Source organism: Sus scrofa, chromosome 9 (assembly GCF_054392235.1).
Source record: "Sus scrofa isolate SSC_HxYL_T2T_F1_AM1 chromosome 9, Sscrofa_HxYL_maternal_Yorkshire_Landrace_v2.0, whole genome shotgun sequence".
In the NCBI taxonomy this organism is placed as follows: Eukaryota; Metazoa; Chordata; class Mammalia; order Artiodactyla; family Suidae; genus Sus; species Sus scrofa.
In genome coordinates, this window is record NC_139391.1 from 22,994,706 (window position 1) to 23,005,560 (window position 10,855).

At 42.8% G+C, this 10,855-nt stretch overlaps 1 protein-coding gene across 1 annotated transcript; it reads right to left on the bottom strand.

Moving 5' to 3' along the window:
- Window positions 1-2,278: 2,278 nt before the first annotated feature.
- LOC100623167 (tripartite motif-containing protein 43B-like) lies at window positions 2,279-10,338 on the bottom strand. Its single transcript, XM_084975648.1, has 7 exons — window positions 10,190-10,338; window positions 7,825-8,239; window positions 6,944-7,039; window positions 5,445-5,675; window positions 4,728-4,750; window positions 4,119-4,216; window positions 2,279-2,985 (listed from the first exon to the last, which is right to left on the bottom strand). The coding sequence occupies exons 2-7, from the start codon at window positions 8,233-8,235 to the stop codon at window positions 2,486-2,488; spliced, it is 1,359 nt and encodes a 452-aa protein (XP_084831774.1). The 5' UTR covers window positions 8,236-8,239; window positions 10,190-10,338; the 3' UTR covers window positions 2,279-2,485.
- Window positions 10,339-10,855: the final 517 nt, after the last annotated feature.

The window sequence follows — 10,855 nt, forward strand, 5'->3', positions numbered from 1 at the left end:
TTTAGACATCAGGGAGTTCCCGTTGTGGCGAAGTGGTTAATGAATCCGACTAGGAACCATGAGGTTGCGGGTTCGGTCCCTGCCCTTGCTCAGTGGGTTAACGATCCGGCGTTGCCGTGAGCAGTGGTGTAGGTTGCAGACGCGGCTCAGATCCTGCGTTGCTGTGGCTCTGGCGTAGGCCGGTGGCTACAGCTCCGATTCGACCCCTGGCCTGGGAACCTCCATATGCCGCGGGTGCAGCCCAAGAAATAGCAACAACAACAACAACAACAAAAGACAAAAAAAAAAAAACAAAAACATTTTAGACATCAGTTTTTCAAAGTTTTATCATACATAGTAGACTTTTAAATAACTTTTAAAAATAAATATTGATTAAATCATATTTTTGAGTTTCTATTGAACAAGAAAGCAAGTGATGCAAAAATATGGATGATATTTAAAATGTCTAACGTAAATTTTCCAACCTCTAGATTTTTATAGACACTTTTGGTGTTGTTGCATGTATAAAAATATGCTTTTGTTCTCCTAAGACTATGATGACATGTCTGTATTTAAATAAAATGTGAGTGGCTGAAATGTTGAATGTATTTGGAAAACCATGCCGCAGATTATACCACTTCTCTGCTCAACACCGAATGGGTAAAATTCACATTAAAGGCATGATTCTTTTTAGTTCAAATGATAGATAAGAGACTCTTGCTACTAGGATGCAGTAAGGTCTATAACCTAAGCTAGATAGTAAATTTAACCACCCAGTATTAAGAATAATAAATTCTGGAAGTATATTTTGATGGAGATATATGGTGAGTGTACAGTTCAGTATGGGACAAGAGCAGTAAAATAAAAAAACCAATGTGTAGCTCCTGTTGTGGCTCAGCAGAAACAAACCCGACTAGCATCCATGAAGGTGCAGGTTCAATCCATGGCCCTGCTCAGTGGGTTAAGCATCTGGCGTTGCTGTGAGCTATCGTGTAGGTTCAACATGAACCTCAGATCCCGGTTGCTGTGGCTGTGGTGTATGCCGGCAGCTGTGGCTGTGGTGTATGCCGGCAGCTGTAGCTCTGATTTGCCCCGTAGCCTAGGGACTTCCATATGCCCCAACTGTGGCCCTAAAAAAATAACCACAACAACAAAAAAACCCCAAATACAATGCTCTGTTGCATGATGGTAAAATGGAAACAGATAATGTCCCCTGCCCTACCATCCTTTGCATGACCTAGGCAATGATCGTAAATTAAATAGAAAAAACTTAAAAAATGACGTGAGACCACCATGATTGTAATAGACACAGTCACACACAGGCCTGGTATCTACACGAATACAGCCCCCACCTGCAGATGCACTTTTCTGAAGAAAATTAAAACTTGATTGGGCTCAAACTCAATGCGCATAATCTAATCAGGTTTTGACCTCCACCTTCAAATTCTGAAAATTTAAACTTTGGGTTTTTTTTTTTAATGGTGTGTGAATCTGCCTTGATTGTTTCTTCTAACCAAGTTTACCCTCCTTTTATTTTTTTAAAGTTTATTTTTTGCTTTTTAGGGCCACACCTGTGGCATATGGAAGTTCCCAGGCTAGGGGTCAAATCAGAGCCCTAGTCACTGGCCTATCCCACAGCCACAGCAATGCCAGTCAGAGCTGCATCTTTGAACTACACCACAGCTCATGGCAACGCTGGATCCTTAACCCACTGAGTGAGGCCAGGGATCGAACCCGCATCCTCATAGATAATAGTTGGGTTCATTACCACTGAGCCATAACTCCTTGAAAATTTAAACTTTGTTTTCTAGTCCCTGACTCTTACTGGAAAGCTTCTTCCCAATAAGAAAACTGTCCCACCCATTAACTTTTTCCTATAAGGATTTGATCACCGTCCTTCCTGTCCCAGCCAATGTGTAACATGCTCAGAACACAGCAGTGGATACAAGAGGCACTTTATCTCTTGTCCCTCATAATACTGCAAAAGGAGAGGACCTGAAAAGTTGGGGTCCTCTCTAAAAGAAATGTTTATCCCATTCTCTGGAGATCAGTGGAGATTTCTCTGTCACATCATTTTTTGCCCTAAGGGTGAGCGTGGGTAAGGTGGACTAGACCCAAGAGGCAGGAGAGGTTTCAGGCTGACCTGTGTCTGGGAGGTGACCAGGTGTGCCCATGTGGTGCAAGCCCTGGCTTCCTGGATTAGGTGCCAAGAAATGGGAAGCAAACCCTCATATTTCGGTGAGTCCAGCAAGTTCACAAAACAGGTAACCAACCATATCATATAGTCCAGACAAATGGCTCCAAGACAAGATTTTATTGACAAGAAAATGGAGGGAAACCAACAAAAGTATGCATTTAACACTCACTTCATTACAAAGAGCAATAAAAGGAAGTTACAATAGAGTAGAAAGAGCCTAAAGACCATGAGGTGTCCTTATTTGCTGCAGGAGAAGGGCTCCTCAGAGAAGGAGGCCTGAGCCTCCAGTCTGGGTCCTGACAGCTCTCCTTACAGGTGGCCTGTGCAAGTGAAAGGCTTGACAGGGAAAGTGAACACCCCATCCTCGTACCTCCAAATGAGGGAGCGCCTGGCCACATCCACAAAACTCAAACTCCCAGTGTGAAAGTCAAGGAACATGCCAACCCTGCCCACAGGCTTCTGTATGTACAGAGGCGTGGTCGGGGCGGTGGCCCAGAGACGGTAGTGGTTGTCTTCCTTCACACACACAAGGAGAAAGCTGTCCCTGTTGGAGTCACTCAGTAGGCTGTCAAACTTCCTTAGCCAGGAGTCCCTGCAGACGCCCACAGCCCAGTCCCAGGAGCTGTCCACATCCACCTCCCAGTACTGTTTGCCAGAGGTGAAGGCCCGGGTTCCCCATGCCGCAAAATATTTCGACGGGCTGGCGTCCAAAGACACGTAGAGGCCGTCATCCCTGTACTTCAAACTTCTCACATCATCAAACACCCTGATGTGCTGATTGCTCACTTCGTTACTGAAGGAAATTTTCACTGTGGAGAGATGAGAGAACATTCCAGTCAAAATTGACGTTAAAAATAAAATTCTCTACCAGAGAAGAGAGTCTACCTAGAGTATTTCTGAGGGAAACAAAAATTACAATTAGAAGGGCAGCTCTGACTGGAAAATATTGGATTCAAGGCTTGTCAGCATATCCACTGAAGAAAGAGAGAACTACTTTCTATGGAAAAACTTCCTAAAGGTTCGGAGATTGTAAAGGAGACGGAGGTCACGGCTGCCTCTGGCTTGGTACTTTTCACGACCTCTGAAAGATGACACCTGGGCACCCATCACCTCCATGACCGTGGAAATACAACCCACCTCCACCTCCACCACCCTTGCTCAGGGAAAACAATACATCTTAGACTGAAGACTTGATGGCCACTCTACCAGGATGATTGTGATTCTCCAGGTAGGTCAACAAACAGACAATGAAGAAATCAACCTAAGGCTGGTTCTTAAGACTGTGTCCTTGTAAGAATTTTCTGCCTTTGATAAGGTGGTTCCAGCCCCAGGCCTAGACTTCCACTTCCTGCTCCAGTTGCCCTCCAGGGTTAGTTTTATCACGGAGCTCCCTATGGCTCATCAACCACCAATTTGCTTTCCTGTGGTTGTTCACAAATTCCTACTATCTGCACTTAATTTTTATGACTTATGTATTTTTTCTGATTATGACAATGGAAAAACACATCATACATGCAATTGCTAAAAAAAACCTTTCAAGCAAAAATGTATTTAAACTCTAAACAACTGCATTTCAACTTTTGAAAATTGGAATATCTTTGATTAGTAGTAATCTGTTTCCTAGGATTCAGTGAACAACTGACATTGTCTGGGATGCTATTTCTCGCTCAAGGAGCCATTTCTAGAGCATGTCCTTTTTTTCATTATACAAATTAGTTGTCAGATTTCTCGCTAATTGACAAGGTCTGAATCACATCTACCTTTGCACCAGTCTGCATGAATTTTGTCCGCATTACAGTGACCCTATGACTCAATATGTCTCTATCTGCCTACTTGTAGGTTGTTCCTCTGTACAATGTGAAAATGAAGAGGGAAAGATTGTCTACACAAACGGTTATTGAAGAAGCTAGCAAGGTGGCCCCAACAATGGGCTGACACTTACCTTTGAAGTGGTTGAGCCAATCCATCAGCCCAGACATGGGTCGTGCATGGAGTTCTGGCAGCAGAGGCCGAGGGATGTGCAGCTGTGCTGCCTCGCTCCTGCAGCGAGAAAGATAGCCATTAACACTTCTTCTGCCCAAGACTCTTAAACGCAGCCTTTAAGAAAAGCCAGGCTTCAGCTCAATATTCTTCATCAAAATCCATTAGGATCTTGCCATTTGGGAAACTTTTTTCTCACTATTCTTCTTGGCCTGATTCCACCCCCATTTCTCAGAGGTACTTGCCTCTCTCACCTAATGCCTGGGGGAAACTAGTCCTTGCACTTCAGTGTCTTTATGATTTTGAAATCTAAAATCAAAAATAACTCGTGTTTTAGAAACTTTGGCACTGAGCTTGACAACATGTACCTCTGTCAGCCACAGGAGCAAAAACAATGCTAACTTCTGATTCAGAGGGAACAGGAAATCTTATTCAACAAAACAGGCCCAGACACATGCACACAAGCAAGGTAGTGTTATCTAGTGAGTTATGTGTTCCCTTTGTTAAATGCAGCTTGGTTTCTTCCACAGCCCTCACAGTTCCCCAATCAGCATCAGAAGACCAGACTTACCGCATCAGTTTGTCTCCCAATTCCTGTCAAAAAAAAAAAAAAAAGATTAGACTTCTTCATAAATAACCAACCCGTATGTGGGTTGGGAAAACTGCACAAAAATTTTAATCGCCACTATCAGAGGACAGCCTGGGAAATTTTCCTTTCCCTTCCTAAAGAAAACCCTGGCCCAACATATTGACATTATCAAATCTTGATGCGTTAACAAACCTGAGTGTCAGAGAGAGAGGAAGAGGGTAGGGATTATGCATTGCTGTACCTCTCAGCTCTCTGTAAATTAGTCTTCCCTAGGGCTTGTCCCCAAAGGGTAACATGCTCCAAACTAAACAAAGCAACTCAAACCTAGGCTATCCCAACAGAAGGTGGAAATGTATATATGAACATTTCCCAGATTTATTTTATTGTCCAACTGGAGACCAAAAAATTGAATGACAGTAAGTAACTTGTTCCTTTCTGGTTTTTATAGAAACAAGCCACGAGAGGAAATCGTGAGAAGGATATATTCCCCAGGGGGGCTCCATAGTCACAGTTTTGTAACACTTGCTCAGTTACAATCTGGATGAGTTACACTTTATCTATAATATTTCCAACTAGGAGAGATCTCCTCCCTCCCCATTAGATCCAGGAGATGAAGAAATATATTCCTGGTAACATCTAATGGAAGTCGAAGGTGTGACTTTCAGCTATTGTATTTTTAAACAAGTCCTCAGTACTTACCTGGAGCAACTCCACATCTGGCTTGTTGCACATGTTCATGAGCTCTTTGTAGATTTTTCTGAGGACTGTTTTCTTTCCAATCATTTCCTCTTGCCTTTTTTGGATCAGCTTATAAAACTTTTGGCCTTCTTTTATAATACCGTCAAAGTAGTAAATCTCTTCCTCCTGGAACAATGGTGGTACCATCTGATAAACTTTCCTCATCATGTCTCCACGCTGATACGCGTAAAACTGTTGGGAGATAGATGTCAACAATATTTAGTGTGCTCGATTCAGGTTCTCTCCCGAGAGAGAACATCCATCCCAATTTGTAGCCCCTCTTCTTAGACAGCAAATTCATTCCCCTCTCCTTCACTTACTTTCCATTTTTCAAAAATGAGATGAAGAACCAAACCCACCCTTTCTTCAATCCACTTCCATACATTTCATGAGTTCCTGAAACATCTCTAGAAAAGCTTTTTAGGGACCATTTCTTTCATATGCATCATGTCAAGTCTGAAACACCTCATGCACTCATGCATGCAATTGAAATTTATGGGTGACACATATATCCAATATTCTGCATCAATGTTAGTAATGAAATTTGTGTCTCATCTCACAGTCCAAAGCCTGACATTCTCTCTTAGCTGCCATGTTCCATATTACTCTCAGGGTTAATGTCCTCAGGAAAAATCAAAATTCTCACTACCTGACCTCAAACAGAAGTCCATTCTCATAGCCCCTTCTTTATGCCCCCCGCCCCTTTTCTCTATGAACAGATTTCTGGCCTCTTTCCAAGGCCTCAGGCTCCTTCGCATTTTATAGGGATGGTCAATCGTCCTTACTGAAGGGCCTATTCCCTCTCGGTATATATGGATCACTCTCACTCTCCATCTCAGTCTTTCTCTTTGCTCTCTTTTCTCCTGAATTTTTTCTTTAACGTGTTACATTTTGTCCTTGAACCAATGTCATGCTCTAGCTAGTGTCCTAGAATGTTTCCCCATGATGAGTACACTCTTTAAATTGCGGTTCACATTTCCTTTGCATCACCTGGGCTCCGGTACTAATCAGACAGACACTTATGGTTCTCAGTGACATGCCATTTACTTTCTGGAACATTATGACATCCAAAATTCTCTACCTGAAATAACTCATGGATTTTTAAACACCTCCTTAAGCTTCAGAACTGGGATTGACCTTAAACCTGAGGAATTTTCCCTGAGATCCTGAATGATTGGTACGGAATCTCTCATATCACTCTTTGTGCATTTGCCTTAGGACTTATTGCACATTCTTCTAATGGACCTTTTGTTGTAGCTACCAATCCACTAGGTGCTAAAAAGCCCAAGAGACAGGGAATGTTTAGGTTGAAATAATGGGTGGAATATATTTTTAATGGTGTCCAACCCATTCCCCAGAATTCCGTGACACAGAAGGATTTCAGCTCAAATTATTAAGGGCTAAGTTCCTTGCATGTCTGCCTCAACCTGTTTCAAAGAGAAATATATCCTTGTACTTACCATCAAAGAGTCAGTTCCTTGGCTGTTTTTCTGGAGACTTCTATCAATTTCTTGGATCTTTTCCCATAAAGATCTCATTTGGTTTGCCAGCCTCTCCTGTAAAATAACAATGAATTTTAGGCCCAGAAAAAGCAAATAGGCTGAGGTTTCAGAGCCCAAAGGATGGAGTGTACCAAGAGATTTAAGACTTGGGTCATTGAGGGAAAACAGAAGGACCAGAAGAGATCATCATGTGTCCCTGTGCTTTCTCACTAACCATAAATTTTAGGAAATTTCACACTGCAGAACAACAGCATCCGGGAATCATATGCCCAGGGAAAAGGACAGGACTTAATTGAGTTTTTTTTGCCACGCCCCAAGCATGTGGAAATTCATGGGCAGTGGATTGAACTCATCCCATAGCAGCGACCCAAGCTGCTGTAGGTGACGATGCCAGATCCTCAAGGGAACCCAGCACTTCATTGAGTGTGGCTAATTGTCAGATAGTGTGGCATCTTGCATCGGAATTTGGATTCGGTGATGCTTGTCCCCTGCTCATTCCAATGTACTCTGTCTTCCTTCTCTGTCCAGGTTTAGGAAACCTGTACCCAATGGAAAAAAAAAACCTTGCATTTGCACTTTTTAGAGCCAAAGACTCCTTCTCAAAATGAAGGGTTTTCAGCGCCTTCAGCATAATACTGAGCCATCCAAATAATAATGATCATTGCTTTCACCACCCAGCCATTGGATGCAAGTTCCATAAAACAGGTATCGGCTGTGTTTTCTTCACAGCTTTATCACTACATCTGTACCTGGCACTTAATCACCATCACGATGATCATATCTTTTAACCCCTTGGCTGTACTGTCCACCTTTCCGAGTGCCCTTGAGGCATCACTTACCCAGTACTCCTCAGCAGCCTCTTCAGTGGGGAGGTGTCTGTGATCCCCGTGCTCGTCAGTTTGAGAGCAGAGCAAACAGAGCAAGCTCTTGTCGGCGTCACAGAAAATCTCCTTTATCTCCTTGTGGGTTCCACACCATTGTTCCTCTGACTTCAGGAACTGAAACAGATTGGCGTTTCTGGCAATGGACACCAAATTCTTCAGAAGCAAATTGGTCTTGAGGTTGGTCTGTTCTGATTGCTGCCTGCACACAGGGCACCTGGCAGGCTCTTCAGCTTGGTCCCAGAAAACACAGAGACAGCACCAGCAGAAGCTGTGCCCGCAGCCTAGGGTGACTGGGTCTAGAAGGTAATTCAGGCACACGAGGCAGGTGAGCTCTTTCTGGAAGGCTGCTGGGATGTCTGAGGCCATTTTTCTGAGGGAAGAAAATCAGGAGTTTATTGCTCTGCCCCAAAGACAGAAAAAGGTGAAGTTGGGCTCAGGCTGTGACTCAATAATACACTGCCTCTGGAACAGAAGAAGCTGGGTTTTGCTTAAGACACAAAGAGAGTTCTCAAGAGCTACAGAAAATGTTCTCAGCCGCTTAACCAACCCTATCTATTTCCTGTCCCCTTCCCCTTATCTAAGGGGGAACCTCAGTTTTGTGGAGGTCTTCTCTTCCTCCAGATACCTTAAAGTTAAGGAGTTTGACCTACTTTAAATTCCAGGTGGTGTGTCCCAATTGCTCTAAAAAAATCAATCATGATGCTCAAGGCCAGTCATTCTGATTTAGCACAGGATGGTCACGAAGCTTGTATTTTTATTAATTCCTGTAATTGCCAGGCATTTTTCCTTGGACTTTTAAAAAATATCTCAATCTGAATACCATCCCCAAACACTTTAACTTCCCAAACGCTTTCTGAATATGTTCAGAATTAAGGACGTGGAAAACAAACATCATCAAATTGGGCCCTATTCTAACCAGAATCTATTTATGTAAATGTACTAATCGGTTTAATTTGCCTTCCTCTCTTATCTTTACCTCATTCATCAATCAAACCAAAACAAACAAAAAAAATGAAAGAGAATGGCTTTACCTTCCAGGTCTTTAAAACTATTACCAAGCACCTCTTCACATTGTGATAAGATGAAATTTGTGTGGAATTATAGTAATCAGCACCAAAACAAATCACGCTTTTTAATTTGCTAAAAAAAAATTGGGTCCTAGTTTAACTGTACCAGTCAAATAAAGAATTTCCTCAACTTTCTCATATTTCTCTACTAGTTTCCCCTTTCTGCCTGACCAGTCATTTCCTAGTTTCTTTAAAATTTCAAAGACCTCACATTCTGAGGAGACAATGTATACATCACTTTAAAACAATATTTTCTCCAAATTATGGTGTGCATTACCTAGTTCTAGAACGTAGAATATTATTTCTGCTGTGTACATCATCCTACTGCACTTTTTTTTCCTTTTTCTTTTTCTTTTTTTTTTTTTTTGTTTTTTGTTTTTTGTTTTTTGCCTTTTCTAGAGCTGCTCCCAAGGCATATGGAGGTTCCCAGGCTGGGGTCTAATCGGAGCTGTAGCCACCGGCCTACACCAGAGCCACAGCAACACAGGATCCGAGCCACATCTGCAACCTACACCACAGCTCACGGCAACGTGGGATCCTTAGCCCACTGAGTAACGCCAGAGATCAAACCTGCAACCTCATCGTTCCTAGTTGGATTCGTTAACCGCTGTGCCATGACGGGAACTCCATCTTTTTTTCTTTCTTTCATTTTTTTTAAGGGCCGCACCCGAGGCATATGGAAGTTCCCAGGCTAGGGGTCCAGTCAGAGCTGTAGCTGCCGGCCAATACCACAGCCACTGCAATGCCAGATCCAGCCTTCTACCTACACCACAGCTCACAGCAATGTCGGATCCTTAATTCCCTGAGCGAGGCCAGGGATCAAACCTGCATCCTCATACTAGTCGGGTTCGTTAATGCTGAGCCACGGTGGAAACTCCAGCCTACTGCACTTTTAAGGTTGATGGTAGTAGGCAACATATATGGAATTAAAAAGAGTTTTAAAAATTATTTTTATGCTCTGCATTAAACACAAAATTACAAGATATCAAGTAACCGTTTTCTGAGTCCTTGAAATGCATGGGAATAACTAAGAGATGGATAAAATCAGAGAGCTAAAATTAATCGCATGTTAATTCTAACAGGCACGCCATGAAAAGATGACAAAACAGGAATGCAATCACTTCACCAAGTTGGTAAACAAGGCTATTTCATTGGAAAAGACCTCAATTTGCTGATACATGAAAGTTGGAAATTTGCTTTTTTTCTCCTCAGGGGAGTCTCCGGAGCTGCTCTGTGGTGGATTTTGTACTCACCCAAGGAGCTGTAGAAACGATCTAAGCTGGAGAAGTAGGAAGGCAAAATCGGCTCAGGGATCAAGGCTTCCAAGTGTGGCAGTGGGAGCTTTCGAAGTCTGCAGAGCCAGGCGAGCCCCAGATGCTGGCTCTCAGGTCTGGAGAAGAATGCAGTTTGGCTCCTTGAGGCTCCTTATATTGGGTTTCTGAAGACCACGCCCATTTGCTCAAGTGATTGCATTTCACCTGTCCTCCAATGGGCATTCACTCAGATGATTAGATTGCTTAAACCTAGGACAAGATTAACTTAACACCTTGGATAATCTTGATAAACACATCTCTGCAAACGTCATTTCATCAAGAGTCTTTGATTGTATCACAAACTCACCCTCAAATGCGCCTTGATATCTGAGCTTCTGGATACCAAGGACTTTTTTTCTCAGCTTACCCAAGAAGTTAGGAAGACGATTTCATTGCTTCGAGAGTTTAGCAAATCTCTTGGAAAACTTGGAAATGTGTTCCCTGAGGCTTGTTTAAACAGGTTCTGTCATAGAAGAAGCGCTTTATTTTGTTGATTGACCGAGAGGACCCCAGGTCTCCGGCCAGTTCCCCAGGACCAGGGCTGCACTGTCTGTGAGGCATCTGCCTTTTTTAAAGCTCTGAGAGTTGACAACAATGTCCTATTAA

Bases quoted from the DNA above. Each gene is read 5' to 3' on its own strand.
- LOC100623167 (XM_084975648.1), bottom strand. From the start codon at position 8,235: ATGGCCTCAGACATCCCAGCAGCCTTCCAGAAAGAGCTCACCTGCCTC. The intron at 5,676-6,943 runs GTAAGTACAAGG...ATCTCCCAACAG, and splicing joins AAGGAACTGACTCTTTGATG to TTTTACGCGTATCAGCGTGG. The intron at 4,751-5,444 runs GTAAGTACTGAG...TTTTTTTGACAG, and splicing joins CAGATGTGGAGTTGCTCCAG to GAATTGGGAGACAAACTGAT.